Below are 24,052 nucleotides of genomic sequence, written 5' to 3' on the forward strand. Positions count from 1 at the left end.
GCTAGCCAGAGCCGTCTGCACGGTCTTCACCTGAACAAATAGGCAAAATCACAGGCTTCGTCATGCACTTGAGGGGGTGTTGCTTACTAGTGCATATGCGTCACACACATTTTTTTTCTAGCAGCCCAGGTGGGAAAATGGAAGAAACAAATAAATGTATATTGCATTGCCATCTACAAGGGCTGTATATTACATTTTAATTAGAAGAATTTAACCAAATTTAACTTGCAAGATGGTCTTTAAGGTCAGAGAGCGATTGCCATGGGTCTTGAAGCATTTTCACACTGATATCCTGTTGTCTATAAGCAACAAATCAAGGATGGTTCTTTATTGATCTTGACAAGTATACAATATACAGGATGCTCACTCATATTTTCGACATTAAAACCCCATCAAATATTCAAACAGAAGTTCCAAAGTTTTGCCTATATACACAATGACTCCGCCATGAGCCACGGCCCTTACTCACCCACCACCAACAAAAACCCTCAAGTTATACATAAATATCTAATTTGTCTACAATGGTCCATGCAAATGTTAACTGATGAGGATGTTGCATGTCTTAAAAGTGAACATTGACATCAATGACCAGCAACATATTAACATCAGGTTGGGTAAGATTGTGTTTCTTTTTTGTCCTTTTTTTTTACAGAAATTAGAAAAGCTTCAGTAATTATTCTCATGGCATTGTATACAACTCCACATGCAGACTACTGTGAGAAAAGAGAAAAACATGTATGCACTCACTACTGTAAGTTGCTGTGGATAAGAGAATCTGCTAAATGACTCAAATGTAAACTGTAAAGACAGACGAAAGCTTGAATAGCTCCCGATGTCTGCATGACAAGATATTTGCTAAATACATAAATACATCTATTAAGCTATAAAATGTCTGTCAGTGAGCAGAGAAAAGGATCAGACCCAGCCCTCACTGTCAGCAAACATCTGTAGATTATCCTGACCATGTCTTGAATAAACGGTGCAGTTTCTTAAAATGTATTTTAAATAGTTTATTAACATATTTGTCTACGATTTATGAATAACCAATACACTAGTAAAACATTCCATACCTGCTCTTCTTGCTTTTGAGTCGCATTTGGCTCTTTGGGAGTAGTCATGATAACTAACTACACAGCGTAGAGATCACAGCTGTCAAGTCCTGAACAGACAGGTGCGGAGTGCTGCGAACCGTACCGTGCTTTACATTTCAATGCAGAGAGAGAGCGAGAGAGAGAGAGAGAGAAAAGAGAGAGAGAAAAAAAGAGAGAGAGAGAGAGCGCTCAACTTCACACCAATCCCCGAGATGTCACACGGACGGACGCCTTTTCTTGTTTTGACAAGGACTATAATTTGGTAAAGCAATCATCGCTGCAGCTGACTGCATATGGCACTGGCAGTTGCTTCAGCACAGAGAAAGTGACATTTGGTGGGTGGTCGAGCAATTCAGCTTTCTCCATTATTATTGTTATTATTATCACCATCATCATCACATCTGATGTTCAACCAGTTCTCTGACCACTTCTGCACCAGTGTTGCTGCAGATGACAGTTGAAACTTGACCCCAAAAAGTGTAATAAAAATGCATTTAGAATATCCTCCTACAGTAATAAAATGGTAGATCAAACGTGAAGGTAAAAGTGAAATAGTTAGGCTATAAAAATAAAGTGTTGTCAGTCAGATTTCTTAGGTCATGTTTTGCTGATCTTTTATTTTACTTTATGAATAATTAAATATTTTGCACTGAACTAAAGATTAATCTACACTGCAACTACACAAGGTGTTCTCCAACTGAGGCAACTATGCAAATAGGGTTGGAATAGAAAGCAAGAATTACAAACATGCATAAAAATAGTAAAAATTATACTACACACCCACAAAACTTAGAAACCATCAATGCACTTTCTTAAAAAAAAGTTATACATTTGTCTGTCTTAAAACCTCTCATTTAGTTTCTGTAACACAATTAAGCCCAACTAATTAGACAATCCTTACATTTTGATCACATTGACATTGTTAATTAATGTTGGCACTGTTCCTACCCCTCTCCTGCTTTTCTCCCTCCTAACGCTTACAGGTCTTGCTCAAGGCTAATTCATGTTGAACCACGTTTTGCCCTCTATATTGTCCTGGAGTCCCTGTGCCTCCGCGGTACCCATGGGAGCACACGGTTCTGTCCTTCAACCACAGAGCCTAATTTTAGAAGTCTGCCAATCCAGCCCTCTCCTCCTCCCCACTGCACAATGAGCTGTGAGGACTGAGGAGCCTTCCGCTCTGAGACCTGATGTGTCTACCTATTCAGCTCACTTTGAGCAGCCGGCACCCCAGCCCTATTGCCAGCAATGGCGCGCATGGACACACGCTCACATAGAAACACGGGTCTGCATTGCTGGGGAAGGTGATTCAAGTTTCAAGAATGAGAATGTGAGTTCTTACATGATCTTGGTTATTAGTGTTTATGCTTTTCAGGTTCTCCTTTATTCATTACTGGAAAAACTTGAAAGCGTCTCTGCACACTTCTAGTCAGATCCACATTTATTTTAATAGTAGCTACTGTAAGCTTTCAGCTTGCTCTGATGAAGGTCGACTGACGAAAGCTTAGATATTATTAAAATAAATTAGGATGTGACTGGAAGTGTGCGGAGACTTTTTCCTGTTTCTCCTGTTGGGCATTTTATCTCCAGCACCTTCAATAATGGGTTTTGGGTGTGCGGTAGATTTAGCCTATTATCCTCATTTAAAGTTTCTCCAGTTCCTCATGCAATCATTACAACTATAGATTATGAGCCACTGGTTCTGCATAATTTGGTAAGCAGCAAGTTTATAAGATTGGAGCTCTTGACTTTTCCTCACTTTATAAACTAACAATGATGTAGTCCAATGGTCTGGTAAATAACATTGTGTGCTGATTTAATTGATAACCATATACTCTATCTGCAGGTTGAGGGAGCACATATCCTCACCTCGTGAGAGAGATGCTGAAGGTAAGCGCAGCGGACACCTCAATTACAGTCTCGAAAACGTCACCCTAGGCAGCAGAAAACTTGTGTAGAAACCGGTGTGTCCTCTTCAGACAAACAGCTCTCCCAAAAAATAACGAGGCAGACATGCCAGAACGTCACAACTCGAAACAACATTTTGCAGGCAAAACCTTTGCAGTGGTTTGAGTTAAGGTAGTTGATGCAAACTAGCCACTTGTGAAATGCAATCATTAAAAATAACCTCTGTGAGGTCTCCATCTTGCTAGCTACTATTTTTATTTTTAAGCAGATAAGGACACAAGCATTGACATAGTCTCTCTATGCGTAAAGAGTTTGTCCTTGAAACCAGACCCTAGTCACTGTTGCCTAGCAACAAAGAGATAACAGCAAACATACAGGTAACTTAGTCTAGTTAATATGGCCTCCAGTGGGGTTACTGCTGCATTCTGATTGGCCAAGATATATTTTTGTGATTCTGACCATTGACCAAGGTATTCTTGATGATGATTCAATGATCTGGTGGTCCCTTTGTTGAAGCCCCCATTCAGAGGAAGGCCAGAGAGTAATTGACTCACAGTGATAGGTCTAACAAATGGGGGTTCGTTTTGGGGACCATTATCATTTCTCCTTGTTATTTATGCAGTTAGTTAGTTATGCAGACAAAGACCATGAGTCTCTAAAAATAGAGGAGCCTTGAATGGATTACACCTCTCAAATCAATCAATAAACACCTGTTTACTCTTCAAGACCACAGAGAAAAAACATAATAATTGTAATGATGTTTGTACTAATTAGTAAGCAGTGTAGGCATCTCCTCCCATATGCATACATGGCAATATAATTTAATTAGTATAATTTATATATGAAATACTCACAATAAACACCCACAATGAATACCATTCTACAGAGCATTCATCTACAGTAAGTCGAGTCTCTGAAAAGAAAGTGTGGCCATGCAGCCCCTTAAGAAGTGATGTTACATAATACTACTCCCACATGTAGTATAAATAGTTCCCATTCCTTCCCATCAGACACTCTGTTTTTACTGGGGCTGCCTGCATCTCAAGCACTCTGTAAACTCCATAGAGATACCTTATCTCTATGCCAGTATACACCTTGTTCAAAAGGAGATCTTACAGATGTAGGTAGGATCTCAATGTGATCCTCCTTGCTACAGCAGGACATAATCCTGCACCAACAGGAAATGTGAATTATTATATGGATTATAATTAAATTGACATTTTTTGTAGGGATTGATCCATTTTTCATAAAGGAAAATCAAGTCTGAAATTTCAAATGTGGAAATTACAAACTTCAGAAGACCTTTTAAACCTCAAATACGCTACAAGTTATACATATCTGGCGTTGCAGGAAAGTTCTCCTTTAAAAGGGTGATCATATTAAGGCCAGGCACGTCAGGCTAAAATTATTGCTCGGCATCTACTTATCAATTTTAGGATTTATTGGTATTTTGGTCCATTAATATTAGTATTTTAAAAAGTAAAAAAGTTAATGAAAATATATATTAATGCATCCTGAGCTCTCCTTTAACCTCTCATATTGCATTGCACTAGAGGATAAGTTCCCTCGGCTTAGACCTGTGTAGTTTGACGGCCCTCCATTGTTATCTTATCTTATCTACCACTTATCTTTATCTTTCTTGTTTCTTTTAACTTTTACGCCCTTAATCTGGCATATGTAGCCCATTTCTGTGTTATCTGCATCTTAAAGGCAGTCAACATTTCATGAATTGTAACCTCTTAACATGGAAATATATTCATAATTTCAAAGCTCACACTATATGTGGTAACTTACTTTGAAGAGATGGTGATTGGGTCTAAATGGATGTTTGGCAGTCTAAATTCAGTGTACTTGTCTTTAACTGCCATTTTCCCGAAAGTCAAACTCGTTTCACACACCAGCTATTTTTTTCTCAGCCTCAGAAGCATATTTATCCACAATCTGCTATGTATAAATCTGGTCCTGGAGTGTCTTAACAAAATTCAATATTTAGGCTGATTCTAAAAATCTGCCAGAAAAAATGGATTTGTGTGATATGAAAATAGGCACATATTTAATGATATCACATAATTTGCATATTTTAACAATATTTCAGAAACATTTTAATACAAAAAAAGTATCATATTTGTGTCCACATTCAACTGGTAAAAGTTGATTGTGATATGATTAAGGGGGGGGGGGGGGGTCTAACAAATGGGGGTTCGTTTTGGGGACCATTATCATTTCTCCTTGTTATTTATGCAGTTAGTTAGTTATGCAGACAAAGACCATGAGTGACAAAGACCATTGTGATATGATTAAGGGGGGGGGGGGGGGGGGGGGGGGTCTAACAAATGGGGGGGGGGGGGGGGGGAATCCCTATTAGGGTGTGATGCCTGGCCTTAAGATGATACATCTGTAGTTCAGCCTGCATGCCTGCTTATTTGTATTAAACTGATTCTATTCTCACGATCATGAAAAGCCTATACCCTATTACTGTAGAGGTCAGAGCCAATCTCAACCGAGTGACCGCCCTCTTGCACTAGTCATCTGTGGGGAAATGGTAAACTCACCCCTCTATTGAGTAGAGTAGAGCTGGGAACATACGCCTGGCTCAGTGATGGAAGCTTGAATTAGGAACAAACCAATATTTGTACATTGTCTCATATAGAGGAGATGTCTAGAGGAATATCTGTAGGCTGTGTGTGGGTATGTGATACCTCCACTTATAAACAGGAACCAGTGATGAGCAGCAGTTTTCAGAACCAACTGTGGACAGCTCCATTGACAGATTTCAGCACCACATGAGATGGACAGCTTCCCTGGCAGATTTCAGCACCACATGAGACGGAGAGCAAATGGACAGACATTCACATTTAATTGGAGAAATCTAACAATGGTGGTTCAGTGGAGTCTTTTGTAGCCGTTCGAGCATGCATACACACTGACTGTCTGAAGCAACATTTTAGATGATTTATTTATATTCATTTTTCCTCTCCGTCCAAGGACACAAACACAATAGTGGTCTTAGCACTAGAACCTTCCCTTTGTGTTGACCATCATGTCAGTCAATGATCCGTCAGTCCACAGTGCTGCCCCAGCCTGTATGCTAGCTCCCTCCAGTGATCACCAAGGGAAGCCACACCCCTGTATGTTGGTCAACACCATTTACTTCAACAACCCTATGACAACTCAATGTACATTGTTAAGATACTGTACATTACCACTCAGTCATTACCCAGGCAGTTTTTGCTATTGGATGTAGAAACTAAAGACACACTATAGTAATATTCCACAAATAGGAGGATTATAGTGTCTAGACTGGTGTTACAGTTCAAAGGGTATCTGTCTTATACAATCCAGGTTGCAGACAACAACCACTTTGAACCAACTATGTCTAAAACAATGTTAAGAGCTATCTCTCAGGAAAGATTAGACCTATTGGCCTGTATGTTAATGGTGTGTGTACATGGGTGCATGTGTGTACTGATTCTCATGGCCAAAATAATCGCTGCATAAAGAACTCGCCAACTCACTGCACATCTTCAGTCCACTCATGTAACACACTGTGTGCCTTCAAGCTCTACCCATATTAGACTCTGTGGATCAATGAGGTAGTTGTGAGGGGTCTCAAGGTTCCCATACTGTGGCTACAGGAAGGAACAACGTGTTCCCAGGGTAACCACAAGACCAAGCCAGCTGTCCGACCAATCCAGCCAGAGTCCATAGTCTGTCATGCCCCCTTTGCCCTCTGGCATCACTCCAGTTGGCCGTCGCTGACCGCCCCCGACCGACCTTCCCTGACTGTTTGGCTTTTCACACCATGCACTTACACTTTCCAATTGGCAGCACACAACACCTGCCTAAGCTGCCTCTCTGTTCCAATTTAACATAGCACTGAGCAACCCTCCATCCCATCCACAGCGCTTCTGTTCTACACCTTGGCAGAGGCTGTAAAGTCAGAGAGAAGGTTAAACTAGTAAGATTGGGGAGTAGCGGCATAGTTTGTCACAGTTCATCTGTATTCTAAAAGGTTGTCCATTCAGTTCTGTAAAAACATGTGGTTCCATCTGTCATGTAATAATGATAGAGAGGGAGAAGTTTGGAAAAGAGTCTGAATAAAGTCGTTTTTCATCGCCCAGTCATTACAGAGGGGTAATTAACAAGTCTAGGGCTCCTTCATCAACCTCATTATCTCCCTTTTACCATGAGGGGAGTTTCACAGGGAAATCATTAATTTGCCATGAGTGTCTGTCTCTTATACACACACACACTCATATACATGTGCACGCACACACAGTGAGCACAGAGACAGGCACACACACACACACACACACAGCAGTGTTAATATCCAATGGTCATCTTAATAAGGAGACTTTCATTGCTATCATTAACCTTTTGGCTACTTTCATGGCTTTTTGTACGGTAGGCTTATATGAGTTTGATGTCAGAGTCCCTTCAGTTACAAAGGAACTTTTCAAAGCGTGCGTGTGTTCAGTTGTGGAGTGAAAAGTGTTTGTCTGATGATTGCAGCTTTACACTGTAAACAGTGGTGTCTGCTTACCCATGTGTGGTCTCTAGTCCCATGGTAAATCAACACAGGCTTGGAGCCAGTCTGCATCATGTTTACTTATGTTATGACTCCACTGGTGTCTTCTTCGTCTCATGCTTCTCTCATATCCTCATATCTAGTGTGGGGAAAACCAGGAGTAGACAGATGTTGTGCCATCTCTTCCATCTCTGTGATGAATATTTAATCAAAGCAACTTTTGTGGAATAGTTTAGTGACAAACAAAAATTACCCAAAATGACCTCTTAGCAACTTACTGCAATTTGTCTTCAGGCAGACTATTAACCAAAACAGTTAAATCATATCGAAGGCAACAAAACTCTTAAAAACTCATGACAAATCATGACAGAAGAAACAGCAGTACATCACTCAGACTTTTATGTTGAGTGTGTTAAAGACATGAATAGGTTCTCCAAATAACAAGAACAAGTATTTCGGAAGCTAAATACCAAGAATTCCTGTTCAGCAGTGTGAAACGTCACAAAACGATCAGATAGAAATGTATTGTGTAGAACAGATAAGTTTGTCTTTCAGGTAGAATAGACATTGTGTCAGCTCTATTCCTTACATTTCTACCTGCAACATTGATACATTGAAATCTGTATCCACAGGTCAAATCAAATCAAATCAAATCACATTTTATTTGTCACATACACATGGTTAGCAGATGTTAATGCGAGTGTAGCGAAATGGTCATCTTAACAGTTTGCAAAATATCTGCAACGTTCACCTGAATAAATCCACCCCTGATCCACACCCTCTTCATCATGACTCATGAATATGCTGTTATGGTGACATAAAACAGATTTATGAGCCTCATCAACTTTATTCATCCTCATTAACTGCTTACAAAGGAGTCAAACAAAAAAGTCAAAGGACCTTTAAAATCAAAGCTATTTATTGGCAAGTAGTTACCATGGTAATCTAGCATGGCGTGAGCACAAGAACAGCGATAAAATATGAATTAATAGTAACAGGGGGCTTTGCAGAAGCAGGTCAAGGACTTAATACATTATCTACAGCAGAAAAAAAAAACATAGCACGCCAAATCTGACAATGACCATAGGAGTTGGCTAGCCTGCACAAACAAATATCGGATCAGGCTGGAAGAATGTACAGAACTTCAGGAATAAGATGAAATAATATGACTCAAGGAGGAGAATGTTGTTGATCAATCTAAAGATACAATTTAACAGACCCTGGTTCATGCCATGTGAAAGGGGAAAGGAAGCTAAATATATCCTGGGGCAGAGTCAAAGGCATGACGAGGAATACATCCATACAAAATGTCCTCAGTAATTACTGTTCAAGGAGAGGAAGGAAGAAGGATAACCACAGAAACAAACGTAGGATATGCATGGAATAAAGGAGAATCCGGTGTAGGCCAATTCAACTGTGTAGACTAAGAATGATATTTATATCAGATTTAATCCTTTCAAAAAAATCATTATCTAACTGTGTGTTACGTTTTGAAAGCCTCTCTCACTGTCATCCTCAGTTTTCTCAATTGGTAATACAGTTCCTCTTCTCTACAGACCAAACTAAAACACATGTTCCAGAGTGGTGGGTCACATGTTTTATTTTTTAACTCCTGGAAAAACTCCTGGCCTTGGGGATGATGAAAACCCTGTCAAACTGCATCAACCTGGTACTTGTTCATATTCATTACATTTTAAAGAAGGACTAGGGGGGCTTCCTATATTCCTGTGCAGACTCCCATACAACCAGATGTTCCGGTTCAGGGGAAATGGAAAGAGAGCCTGTGACGCACGCAACTTCCGCTTTTGGATGTTAACCTGGTGACACTTGGTTGAACAGTGCAGAAGAGAACCTCTGACTGTTTTTTTCCTTCTCGTCAAGACCAGTATGTAGGGGATCTAGTGTAGTTTAAGGCGCTTATTTTACACCTGCTACATGAGGTTACCTGTACACAGACACAGAGAAAGCAACATGATTGGACAATAAAACTCACAGGGCTGAGCTTGCTTTATGCAGGATTGCCTCATGTAGTCCTGCCCAATGCAACTGTAGGCCTAATTAAACATTTACTCACAGTCTATGTCATCTATTGTGTTTATTGATTTTGAATTGAAAAAGTCTATGTAACCTAGTCAGCCCAAGTTTGAATATAAACCAAATGATCCCATTCACATTTTCTCACAAACAAATGGGCTATAAATATACAACCTTACCGCTTAGTTTACCCTGGCCAGCCCAGAGGAACAGGGTGCATACTCTGTCAGACACCATGAAAGCCATTTCATTTTTACAATTATTGTCCAAGAAGTGTTTAAAGGCCTGTTTAATTCTAACAGCTTTAAAAATATATATAATACAAATCCCCAAACCTCTTTTTGTTTTGTTTTATAGCACTATTAAATGCTCCAGGGCTTAATTCACATTTTGCCATGTTTTACTAGATTTACAACATAAAACAACATTCGTAAAGCAAACATTATCCCTTAGACGTAGCAATCTTTACTAACGACATGTTACTGGCATGACACTGAGTAAAGCCAGTGTGTATGTATGCGGATGACACTATATACACACTATATACACATCAGCTACTGTACAACAGCGACTGAAATGACTGCAACACTTAAAGAGCTGCAGTTAGTTTCAGAGTGGGTGGCAAGGAATAAATTAGTCCTAAATATTTCTAAAAACCTAAAAGCATTGTATTTTGCACAAATCATTCACTAAACCCTAAACCTCAACTAAATCTTGTAAGAAATAATGTGGAAATTGAGCAAGATGAGGTGACTAAACTGTTTGGAATAACCCCTGACCAACTGTCATGGTCAAAACATATTGATACAACAGCAGCTAAGACGGGGAGAAGTCTGTCCATAATAAAGCGCTGCTCTACCTTCTTAACAGCACTATCAACAAGGCAGGCCCTAGTTTTGTCGCACATCGACTAGTGTTCATTCGTGTGGTCAGGTGCCACAAAAAGGGACCTAATGCAATTGGCTCAGCACAGGGCAGCACGGCTGGCCTTTGGATGAACACAGAGAGCTAACATTAATAATACGCATGTCAATCTTTCCTGACTCAAAGTGGAGGAGACATTGACTTCATGTACATGTACATGTATTTATGAGAGGTATCTGTTTTTTGTTTTTAATAAATGTGCAAAAATGTATACAAACCTGTCTTTGCTTGTCATTATGGGGTTTTGTGTGTAGATTGATGAGGGGGGGGGGACAATTTTATAAATTTTAGAATAAGGCTGTAAAATAACTCATGTGGAAAAAGTCTCTGTGTCTGAATACTTTCCGAATGCACCGTATATGCAAATGAGATGTGTCAGTACTGCTTGAGGAAAATGGTGGTCACTCTAGACACTGACTGGTTAACCTTTTTTTAAAGGTATCTGTGACCAACAGATGCATATCTATATTCCCAGTCATGTGAAATCCATAGATTAGGGCCTAATGAATTTATTTCAATTGGCTGATTTCCTTATCTGAACTGTAACTCAGTAAAACCTTTGGAATTGTTCCATATTGCATTTATATTTTTGTTCAGTGTACTTCAATTGTTAAAGCATGTTGCAGAACAGTGATTAAAATCGTTTTTCAGAATATTGACCAAACAATATTGACTCCACTCAGTCACTGACAAGCCAGTGACGGAGTTGACAACAGATACCACAAAACAGACATATTTTTGTTTATTTTTTACAAATAAAAGTTCAATTCAAACATTTGTCAAATATGGAAAATTATTCATTTGAAAATCCCCAATAAAAAACAAAAAGTTACCCTGCTTGCTAAATAAACACAGAAGGAAATTGGATAGCGCGCTTTGTGTGTTGTGCCTGGCCCACACAACCTGTGATTTCAGTGAATCTGATTGGTCAAAACAAGCAAAGAGCCTGCAGCAGCACTCCGATGTGAAGGACAGAGAAATTGTGCACCAGTTGACAAATCATGAGGCAAATCGGTCTAAAAAACAGCACTTTGTCCCTTTTAATTTGAACCAAACTTGTCCATTATTATACACTTTACATTACTACTAACTCATCGGATGCTTCGCTGTAAGTGTGCTTTATTTGGGGTATAGCAACTTTGTTCTTTCTAGCCTGTATAGCATAACACTATTCAAATAAAAACTATTTGTTCTATTGGTAAACATCGGGGAAAGGTTTTCTGAATACTGCTTTTCTTTTCAAGCTGAGAAGAGTTATTTGGACCACATATTGCCCAATGTCAGACTCCTTTTATGTTAGCTTCTCTATACAGAACCTAGCTGTGAATTTCAGCAATTAGGCCTTCTGTTTTGTTACAACAGTAAATTCCCAGCTCCTATTACCTTGAATGGAAAAAAATATTTTTTCATTACTATGCAACTTGTTCCTGGAATGTGCAGCAACATTTGTTTACATTTCATCATTTATTTGATGTGCAATGAAAGATAGAGAAGTGTACCAAAACTCATTTGTTGTAAAGCCCTATTTCTTCAAAGTTAGAATGCAACAACAAACACCTCAAAAGGTTTGACTGGGGGCAAAGGATAGATCACACTGATAAATGTCTGAACCATCTGAGACAGTGAATAGCAAGTCACAACACCCATTCTTCAACTAATATACTAACAATCTTGGTAATACACGAAGATAATACAAAAAACAGTCCAACAATACGTTCCCAAATACATAAATATAAATCTACAAAGCTCTATACAGCAGTCAAATCAAAATCTAGCAACATCAGAGTTTTCAAAGTAATTCATTCACACCAAGGAAATATTAATACGTAGAGAGGCCAAACATACCTTTCATACTCTTATCCAAAGTGGAAACTTGCGAGTTTTCATTCCGAGTGTTAGGAAGGGCTGTTAGTATGAGCCAGACATATGGACTGGCTGAGAAAAGCTGATTCAAGATCTGTCCATAGTGGAGACACACCTTACCCCATCATGGTGAGAGCCATCATACACTCAGTGATTCAGCATAAAATCCCCACAATTCACACTAACGAACTGAGTTTGTGTGCATAAGTGTGTATGTGTGCACACACTTAGTCTAGCTTAGCTCAGCTAGACACAGAGACACTGCCCTCCTTTCTCAAGTGTAGACAGGCGCCATTGTAAGGACCCCATGTTGAGCTAGCCGGCAGTGGCTAGAATGTGACACACCCTATCAAACTAAAGCAGGCCGGGTCAGTACACAGGGTGACTCTTCAGTATCAGATAGAACTAACTGTCTGACAGTTACGGATGGCCGCACACACACTCTCTCTCTCTCTCGCTGACACACACACCGCAGCGCTGCTAAAACACAACACTATGGGAGTCTATGGGAACAAGCCAGCCAGCCCAGCAGTCATGCAGGCTCTCAGCATCATCTCCTTCACAACAATCAGCACTAAGCCACTTACCAGGGCCATTATCTCCCTCTCCCCATTCAGTCCAGATCAGCAATAACCGTCACCACCACACAGCAGCCACATTACAGCTGCTCTATACCCTCCATGGGCTGGCTGTTTATTCTTTCTGCTTACGTGCCCCTCTCCCTTCAGCTCCCAGGGGGAATTCACTTGTACTTCACACTTATAGGACAGAGTCGTCTCTCTCATTCACCGTTTATGAATACAATGAAATAATGGTCCAAAACAGAGTGTAGGTAGGCTCAGTGGTGGCTGTTTGGGTCTGAATGTGTTTAATAGAAATGAATTGGTATTGTATTGTCAGTAATTGTTGTAAAATGCACAGTAACAGAGCTGACACACTGGTCTTTCTCCATCACCATGGTGTTTTATGTTCAGTTCCAGATGGATTACCAATACAACACTGGTCTTTCTCCATCACCATAGTGTTTTATGTTTAGTTCCAGATGGATTACCAATACAACACTGGGATTTCTATTAGTGTGAATATTATGATTTTATACTCTGAAACATGTTCTGGTATATTTCATTCTTTATGAGTGTAGAATTTTGTGAAGTAAGAATTCATCCACACGTTATAGTCTCTCTAGACAGACGGGTTGCCTCCCACAGTGTACCAATGCTCCAGTTTCCACGTTTGTAGAAGTTCCTGCGTAAATTGGGACAGAGCGGACGTGTCGGAAATGGGACGCAGCGTCACCGATGACGTCACTGGTTTATGACAGTCATAAATACCTCTTCCCCCCTTTTTCCTCTCTCTACCCTACTGAGGTTACATTTGCAAAACCCTTGGTTAACATAGAGATTCTGGGAACATCAGAAGGTGGGGGGAAATTAACTATATTCTAGTAATCCGACCAATTGAACACATGCGGTGGTACTTAATGAATATGATGTCAGTTCGGTTGTTATCTGAGACATTCTCATCAATGATAAGATGACAAAGTCTACAGTGGAAAGTCTACACATCAGAGTTATTGGATTCACATGGAATTGTTGTTCAATTTAAATGTTTGAATATGAAATTATTTGTGATGTGATTAATTGTGATTTTAGCTTCTAAAATGTGAGATGTGGGTTTTCATAAGATAGGGCTGCTCACTCAGTGGCCCGCCCACGTGAAGAGACAGAGGTTGTAAACTATGAAACACACCCCTTTTCTCCCTTCCTATATATAGAACTTCCTGTTCCGGGGATGTAGGACGACGGTCCTATGTCAGAATGGTTCAGATAATAACTACAGAACGAAGCCAAAATCAGCGTGAGCTTTGGTTGCGAATGGTATGAACTTTGAACTCTTATTCACTACAGAAGTGATACCTCCTAGCCGTTGAGTTAGCAACCGCAGCTGCAAACGCAGGTTAGGAAGGAACAGATAGAGTACCCCGTCTACCACACAACGACGTTACTACAATGTATCCAATTGACCACCAGAGACATTCTTCAAAGGACAAAGGACTCGGTTTGGCAACACAGCCTTCCATCTACCACCAACCTACTGAAGCGCGGCTCAGAGTAAATATTTATTGCATTTTCCTTTTCCAAATGTGCGGTAATTTAGAATGCATAACATACTGTATTTACGATAGCCCAGCTTCTTCCCTTTGTTCCTCAGTCATCCCACTCCTTCACTCAACCCAGCCCCTTTTCTTTTGTGTAACAAGCTGTAATATCTGTTCCGCCCGCTAGGGACGTTTTCCTTTATGATGTAATTTGTAATCAAGTTATGATTTAATTATGTGTATGTGTAATTCTGTGTGATTAGTTAGGTATTTAGTAAATAAATAATTAAACCCAATTTTGTATTGCTGATTCAAATTGTTAGCCAGGGTTCGTGCAGATAACTAAGAATTTACAACTTTCAGATGAGACTGAATTAAGGTGACGATTGATATTGACTGCTGTTGATGTAAAATACTACTAGGTCTTTAAGAGTTTATTCGGAAGATAACAGCTCTATAAATATTATTTTGTGGTGCCCGACTCTCTAGTTAATTACATTTACATGATTAGCTCAATCAGGTGATATTAATTAGATAAATTATTTTATAGAATAGCATGTCATATCACTTAATCCGGCATAGCGAAAGACACGACACTATGAACGCGACCCAGTCATTCGTTCCAAATGTTCAATTGCCATACTGGCTGGCAACGTTCTTATCCCTTGCATGCTAGCTAGCCAACTCCGGTAACTTACAGTCACGTCAAAAAGTGCAGCCAGAATAACAGCAAAGTAACTGTTTTCTAGTTAGATTTATTTGGATACATCCATAACAATGAGCTAATGATGCGCGATTATGCCTGGCATAGAAAATGTACTCGTCAGGACACTGTTCAGTCAAAAGATAGACAATCCACGGCATTCGTTTGAGTTGATTTTTATAAATGAAACCATACATTCTCTGTTATCCACCACAGCTGAGATAGCCAAAACTCCTTATTGTATGTCCCATTTATCTGTGCATTCCCCTGGACGGTGCATTGGTTGAAATATCTGTCGGAGTCTGTGCTACTACTTCTGCTGCCTTGCTTCAGCCTTTTGGGTGTTGATGATGCTTCAGTGTTTCTCTTTGTTTTCGGCAAGGATGTTGCTCCAGTGTTTTCTGTCTGTCAGTGAGGGACGCCAGTAGCGAACCTTTGCGTCGTAATCTCCCTCACTTCTAGACTGGACTGTCGTGGACCTGATGCTGTGATTTGTGTATGTAGTTGTTCCCGATGCCCTGCAGATCTTGGGTAGAAGTGCCAGATAGTTCACTCCCATCAGCTCTGATGTGTATCAGATCGAGTCCCCGATACACTCTCCTCTCCTTGGGTGGAGATAAAAATGCAAGGGCGTTCTCTGGGCATTTCGATAGATATTTCTCCAGTGATGCCACCGGGCATAGTGGGTTCCCTGGCTGCTCGAACATTGTCACGACTTCTACAGAAGTCGGTTCCTCTCCTTGTTCGGGCGGTGTTCGGTGGTCGACGTCACCGGTCTTCTAGCCATCATCGATCTATTTTTCATGTTCCATTTGTTTTGTCTGGTTGTCGCACTCACCTGGTTTCAATTACATGTTGTATATGTTCCCTCTGTTTCCCCCATGTTCTTGTCGGGAATTGTTTATGTTAAGTATGTGTGCTTCATTGTACTGGTGCGTTACGGGTTTTTGTGCCCATGTGTTTTGATATTTTTGTACGCCGGTAGTTATGTTCATTAAACGGCTCCGGCTATTTACCACGTTCTGATCTCCTGCTCTTGACTTCCATACCACCAGTTACGCAGCCTTGACAAACATGAATCTCCTCTTGGACTCCCTGCCCCTCTCCCTTGGGTCCAGATGATCTCCTGCGTTTGACTTCCATGCCACCAGTTACGCAGCCTTGACAAACATGAATCTCCTCTTGGACTCCCTGCCCCTCTCCCTTGGGTCCAGATGATTCCTTGAGGCCTCGTTGTATGCGAGAGTGGCGTATCGGAGTGAAAGAATGCGTTGTTATAACATTGTTTTCCAGTAGCCTAATTACGAGTGCAACTTAGAAATAACACAAACAGGCTATGAACAACATACCTTAGACCGTTCTCGGCTGTTTTTACAAGGAATGAGGTGGGCTTTAGTTTTCTGTTCCTCTCTTTTCCTCTTTGACCCAGATGTAACTGGAGGTTGAACCACACTTTCTGGACCAGACCCCTTGTTGTACCGGGATTCAGAGCCTGGGAGTTTTAGAGCTGGGGCATGTCCTTATCGGTGATGGGAGGGTGGCTGTTTGTGATATATATTTTCCTTGCCTTCTTAGCTGTTTGATGTTGCCCAGAAATCGTAAATTCAGTGTCCTTCATAAGGCAACAGCTGTGACCGATGGGTGGGTCATTTAGAAACTGGTTGAGCCCACTCCGGAGTGCCAGGTAGTTACTTATGCTGTACTGTTCCCCCTTCCCATTTGGTACATTTCCATAAAACTGTCAGAGAAGGATGTTATACTCTTCCTTAGTGACAGTTTTGAAGTCAACAACTTTTTTATTCTCTGCTAGCCAACTCTCGAAGCACCGCACAGTCCAGTTTGTATTTTTAACTGCGTTTTCGTCATTGCGGCTTTTCTTTAGGTCATTCAATGCAGTATCCCCCAAATCTGTATGCCTGGATACTCTTTCTCCCATTCATCCATAAATCATGCCGTCAAAAAGATCAAAATAAATGTTCCACTCATCCATTTTAGTTTTCGCAACAAGTATCGATTTAGCCAGTCAACTGAACAAAAAAGTTGTGTATGTTGCTATGACAACCAGCTCAATGTGCTGTCTGTCTCATTCGGACACATTCACTTTATATGGAACAGCTGGAGATCGAATTTGATGATTGAAACAATGTTACAAACGTCGAAGAGACAAACTGCAAGGTTTATACAAATCTCCACTGTTGAAAACCAAGTGCTAGGAAATAATGTCTAGATGCTTTTTATAGTGGAGATCAAGTTTATAAATTGCCTGGCAGGATTTATGAGAGTGGATTGCGCAGTGAAATGGAACAGTGGAAATAGGCATCTCAACGTCATAGATTTAGCTGGTGGTAACTTGTGGCACAGACACCGGCTGGAATGCTTTAAAATATATATATATATATATATATATAAGCATTCAGGATTAGACCCACCCGTTGCATAAAGTGCAGATAAATTCATAAAATGTATCATTTGACACAATATCTCATGGTTGGCCAAATGCCTGACCAAAATGGCTGACATTTATTCCATCATAAGAATATACATTTTTCCATTAGTATTCAAATTCCTAATTCTATGGTATTCGACGCTTACCCTACGAGGTCAAGAGGCTGATGGTTTTCTGTTCTACCTGATACTTAATTGCACCCACCTGGTGTCCCATGTCTAAATAATACTGTGATTAGAGGGGAACAATTTAAAAAAGCAGTGGAACTGGCTTCGAGGTCCAGAGTTGAGTTTGAGGGGTCTAGACAGTATTTTGGCCCAAGCACAGTTGCATTTCTCACACACTAACTTGCCAGTTTTGTCACAAGCCAGTTGGACACATCAGCGGAACCAAACAGGTAGAACAATGCCATCTGTTCTCATGCTATCAACAAAGACTTCATCCTGTATTGAAATAGACCATAGTTCAGTATGAGTGCAGACTGGGGATATTTAGATTAACTCATCCAGCAATAGAGTTATTATATTCCCATGATTTGACAAACAATCTGGGGAGCAGGATGAACATCAATCATGTCAGATCTGTTCTCTGTCTCTGTGGGGCTCACTCAGAGGGGTTGCTGGTTTTCCAGAATGGGAAATCACGATTTTGAGTTTCATCTCTCCCCACCACCCCTCCTCTTTTAAAATGAGGCAATCATTATCTACTCTAGGGATCATTATCTAGATTCAGCCACGGGACAATATTTTCTTGAGCGGATGGTCAGGGGCTGGATCATACAAATAATTTGTAGAGTACAAGAAGCCCAAACAGATATAATGTTTGACAAAATTAACATTTCAAACCTTGCTTTCATTTTTTATACAATCACGTGTGTCTGTATTATTCGTGGGAATACCTGGAAACAGATTTCCAAAACTACAATCACTTGGAGCTGATTTCACAGTCTACGTCCAACAATGTAAAAAAAAGATTTGCTCTGAAAACTTGGGAGCCAAATAAAACCACCCACGGGCCGCCAGTTGGGGAACCCTGATCTACTTTATATCTCTCTCTTATATCTCTCTCAGCTAGTTCCATGTGAGTCTCAGACAGAACATCAAGAGACCAGCGGTACAGCCACTAGACTCCCTGAACAGGGAAAGGCAATCTGCTCTGCTGTCCTGAAAGTTGTGTGGTCTATGCATCCATGAAGCTTGAAGCTCTACTGCTGTTGCCTGGGAGGAGGAACAGGGGCTGAAGTGAAAACAGAGCAACTGCCAGGACAATGTAGGGTGGGGCGAAAAAGTATTTAGTCAGCCAATTGTGCAAGTTCTCCCACTTAAAAAGACGAGAGGCCTGTAATTTTCATCATAGGTACACTTCAACTATGACAGACAAAATGAGGGGGGAAAAAATCAGAAAATCACATTGTAGGATTTTTTATGAATTTATTTGCAAATTATGGTGGAAAATAAGTATTTGGTCACCTACAAACAAACAAGATTTCTGGCTCTCACAGACCTGTAACTTCTCTGTCCTCCACTCCACTGTATTAATGGCACCTGTTTGAACTTGTTATCAGTATAAAAGACACCTGTCCACAACCTCAAACAGTCACACTCCAAACGACACTATGGCCAAGACCAAAGAGCTGTCAAAGGACACCAGAAACAAAATTGTAGACCTGCACCAGGCTGGGAAGACTGAATCTGCAATAGGTAAGCAGCTTGGTTTGAAGAAATCAACTGTGGGAGCAATTATTAGGAAATGGAAGACATACAAGACCACTGATAATCTCCCTCGATCTGGGGCTCCACGCAAGATCTCACCCCGTGGGGTCAAAATGATCACAAGAACGGTGAGCAAAAATCCCAGAACCACACGGGGGGACATAGTGAATGACCTGCAGAGAGCTGGGACCAAAGTAACAAAGCCTACCATCAGTAACACACTACGCCGCCAGGGACTCAAATCCTGCAGTGCCAGACGTGTCCCCCTGCTTAAGCCAGTACATGTCCAGGCCTGTCTGAAGTTTGCTAGAGAGCATTTGGATGATCTAGAAGAAGATTGGGAGAATGTCATATGGTCAGATGAAACCAAAATATAACTTTTTGGTAAAAACTCAACTCGTCGTGTTTGGAGGACAAAGAATGCTGAGTTGCATCCAAAGAACACCATACCTACTGTGAAGCATGGGGGTGGAAACATCATGCTTTGGGGCTGTTTTTCTGCAAAGGGACCAGGACGACTGATCCGTGTAAAGGAAAGAATGAATGGGGCCATGTATCGTGAGATTTTGAGTGAAAACCTCCTTCCATCAGCAAGGGCATTGAAGATGAAACGTGGCTGGGTCTTCAAGCATGACAATGATTCCAAACACACCGCCCGGGCAACAAAGGAGTGGCTTCGTAAGAAGCATTTCAAGGTCCTGGAGTGGCCTAGCCAGTCTCCAGATCTCAACCCCCTAGAACATCTTTGGAGGGAGTTGAAAGTCCGTGTTGCCCAGCAACAGCCCCAAAACATCACTGCTCTAGAGGAGATCTGCATGGAGGAATGGGCCAAAATACCAGCAACAGTGTGTGAAAACCTTGTGAAGACTTACAGAAAACGTTTGACATCTGTCATTGCCAACAAAGGGTATATAACAAAGTATTGACATAAACTTTTATTATTGACCAAATACTTATTTTCCAACATAATTTGCAAATAAATTCATAAAAAAATCCTACAATGTGATTTTCTGGATTTTTTTTCTCATTTTGTCTGTCATAGTTGAAGTGTACCTATGATGAAAATTACAGGCCTCTCATCTTTTTAAGTGGGAGAACTTGCACAATTGGTGGCTGACTAAATACTTTTTTGCCCCACTGTATATATTTTTTTACAAAATTCAAACCACAGTGCAGTGACCACAAAACTACCACTAACAGATCCCGAATCATATAAATAAACCAAATACCTAATTCAACAGCACTAACGTTAGTAGGAGGACCTATGCATCTTTATATGATTTGCCACTGATATAAATCGCTCTGCACGTCATCGTTGTTAACAGTTGGCTTCACTGCTCTGATAGCATATCTAGAACCAGACTACAAGATGCCATGTTGAAAAAGTGTGATGGCCTAGATGGAGAAATTGTACAATGATTGCTCTGCATGTACAAAGCGCGAACTCTAAAATACCATACCTGGCAATAACAACAGATTGTTGGATGTCTATGAACATGCTGTCATGCATAACTGCAATGAGCCATCACACTGTAGAGAAGTGGGACATGAAGTCCCATGTACTGCCAACTGAGAACATGGAGGAAAGGATCCTAAAACAGCATTAACTACTATCGTTGGTGAGTGTGTGGGGGACAGCAGTAAGATGGGCGCTGTCTGATAAGTAGCCAGGACTGAGGAAGATTGAACTGCACTGCCACCTAGCAGTCATATGCAGGATTATATCTGAACTGTGCATCCACGTAATTTTATGATTTTTTCTTATCGTTTAAACTATTTAAAAAATGCAGTTTAAACAAAGAGCAATTGTACATTTGTCACATCCCTAATAATTAGGCAGCTAACCTACAGTAAGGTCTGTCCAAGCATTCTGAGTTTAAGATGGAGAGAGTCAAATCTGATTCAAGGCCTATATTGTGCGGGTATACAACCATTTCCCCTTTATATGGTAGTATATATTAGAGGTCGACCGATTATGATATTTCAACGCCGATACCAATTATTGGAGGACGAAAAAAGCAGATACCGATTAAACGGCCATTTTTTTAAAATGTATTTGTAATAATGACATTTACAACAATACTGAATGAACACTTAATATAATACATCAATAAAATACATTTTAGTCTCAAGTAAATAATGAAACATGTTCAATTTGGTTTAAATATTGCAAAAACAAAGTGCCGGAGAAGAAAGTAAAAGTGCAATATGTGCTATGTAAGAAAGCGAACGTTTCAGTTCCTTGCTCAGAACATGAGAATATATGAAAGCTGGTGGTTCCTTTTAACATGAGTCTTCAATATTCCCAGGTAAGAAGTTTCAAGTTGTAGTTATTATAGGAATTATAGGACTATTTCCCTCTATACCATTTGTATTTCATTAACCTTTGACTATTGGATGTTCTTATAGGCACTTTAGTATTGCCAGTGTAACAGTATAGCTTCTGTCCCTCTCCTCGCTCCTCCCTGGGCTCGAACCAGCAACACAACGACAACTGCCACCCTCGAAGCAGTGTTACCCATGCAGAGCAAGGGGAACAACTACAAGAAGGCTCATAGCGAGTGATGTTTGAAATGCTATTAGCGCGCGCTAACTAGCTAGACATTTCACTTCGGTTACACCAGCCTCATCTTGGGAGTTGATAGGTTTGAAGTCATAAACAGCGCAATGCTTGACGCACAACGAAGATCTGCTGGCAAAACGCACGAAAGTGCTGTTTGAATGAATGTTTACGCGCCTGCTTCTGCCTACCACCGCTCAGTCAGATACTTAGATACTTGTATGCTCAGTCAGATTATATGCAACGCAGGACACGCTAAATAATATCTAGAAATATCATCAACCATGTGTAGTTAACTAGTGATTATGATTGATTGTTTTTTATAAGATAAGTTTAATGCTAGCTAGCAATTTACCTTGGCTTAATGCATTCGCCTAACAGGCAGTCAGTCTCCTTGTGGAGTGCAACGAGAGAGGCAGGTCGTTATTGCGTTGGACTAGTTAACTGTAAGGTTGCAAGATTGAATCCCCCGAGCTGACAAGGTGAAAATCTGTCGTTCTGCCCCCGAACGAGGCAGTTAACCCACCGTTCCTAGGCCGTCATTGAAAATAAGAATGTGTTCTTAACTGACTTGCCTAGTTAAATAAAGGGTATAAAAAAAATAGTATGGATTCTAGAGTAGTTCCAGTTTCTCTTCACTGTAAGGCTTTAATGCAGACAAAAATACTTTGGGATGCAACCTGAATATTTCCCTCATGTCTAATTTATCAGCAAGGTACAGAGGAGACGAATGGTGAGAAGACAGGAGCAAAGAGAGGAGAGAGAGCTCTTCCTTCTGCCTTGTAGGCTCACACACAGTCTTTCAACCGACTGTGAGTAACCTGCAGTGCCACAGAGTCTAAACACAGTTACTTATGAGAGTGAGTCAAATGAGCAAATATGTCCCGAAAAAGACATACAGAGAATGTGTGCAGTAGTGTGCTGTATTATATGCCATTTTATTTAAATAAAGTGTGCAACATATCATCAGGAACTATATTTCCTTGATGAACATTGAGCACATTGTTTAATTGATGCAGTAGGCGACCTGTGCCAGTATTGATGTAGCCCTCTCTGCCCTCGGTGGGTGTGTAGTCCCGGAGCTGTGGTGCTATCATGGCAGGGTCGATAAGAGAACTTGCCGGTGTGACACAAAGGATTACTGCTGCCTACCTGCTCTCATCTAAGAAAAAACCCAGGCTTCGTCCCAAATAGCACACTATTCCCTATTTAGCTCATTACTTTTGACCAGGACCCATAGGGATCTGGTCAAAAGTAGGGTACTATATAAGGAAAAGGGTGCCATTTGGGACGAAGCCCCTGGCTGGACCTGTCTTGTCTCCCTGGGTCTGTCCCTAATGGCAGCAATTTGAGACTCAGACCCAAATATATTGGAAAAGAGAAGCAGTTAACATTATGGTCCCTGCTGTATAAAAACTGTGCTGTCCCACATTTAATTAATTTGCGATACATTTAACTTGGCAGTTGACACTTGGCAATTTTGTGTTTGTCAGGTGGCTTGTTTCAGGTCAGGCTGGTCTGCCTCTCCCAGCGGCAGTAGAAATCTCAATGAGCACAGAGGCAGGAATTTGGGTCTCTTTTACATTCTTGTTATTTATGGAGAGGTGCTTTTTAGGTGATGGATTGATGTGGTCAGTCTTTGCCTTACTCCTTCATGTGTTACTAGCTATAACACTACCTCTTCCTTTCTGTATTTCTATCAGCTGACCTGCTCCATGCCTCCTTACCCATCTTGCCAGTGTGTCTAGCTACCTTTCTCCAAGTTGGTTGATGATATTGGCTGGAACATGAGAGCCTCTAGTTGCCATGTTTATGTATTGCATGGAATGGAGAGGCAACCGCTTTAGCTGCAATGCCTTTGTACCTCTAGGTCATCCCTAAGAAATTATCCCCTTGACACAAAGCATGTGCATAAAATCACAGTTTACCACCTTTCAAACAATGCTGTACATCATTGCTTTCAAAGCAACGAAATAAAATAAACAATTGGCTATGTGAACATGCAAACTGTACTGCAAAGTTTGCATTTGACATTTTTCTGAGTCTGAAAGATAAGTGTTAAAACAAAAAGGCACAATAAACATCAGGATAATGATTAGATAACATAATAAGCATTAAAGTGTAAATATTAGGGATGTGTATATCTAGATACATGGGCTCCAATACAATATATACAATTAGTTTG

General features: G+C 40.6%; 1 protein-coding gene across 4 annotated transcripts in view; it reads right to left on the reverse strand.

The window, feature by feature from the left end:
- Positions 1-24,052, reverse strand: part of LOC139387220 (A-type potassium channel modulatory protein DPP6-like) — a 218,379-nt gene that overhangs the window by 67,958 nt on the left and 126,369 nt on the right. The window contains exon 1 of one of the 4 annotated variants that reach the window (XM_071133299.1): positions 1,071-1,193. The exons of the other annotated variants lie outside the window; for them this stretch is intronic. Coding sequence (XP_070989400.1) covers positions 1,071-1,118 — 48 coding nt within the window. The 5' untranslated portion in view covers positions 1,119-1,193. Of the gene's footprint in view, positions 1-1,070; positions 1,194-24,052 lie in introns of those variants that run through there. 4 annotated transcript variants of the gene reach the window in all.

The sequence above is a fragment of the Oncorhynchus clarkii genome, chromosome 28 (assembly GCF_045791955.1).
Source record: "Oncorhynchus clarkii lewisi isolate Uvic-CL-2024 chromosome 28, UVic_Ocla_1.0, whole genome shotgun sequence".
Lineage (NCBI taxonomy): Eukaryota > Metazoa > Chordata > Actinopteri > Salmoniformes > Salmonidae > Oncorhynchus > Oncorhynchus clarkii.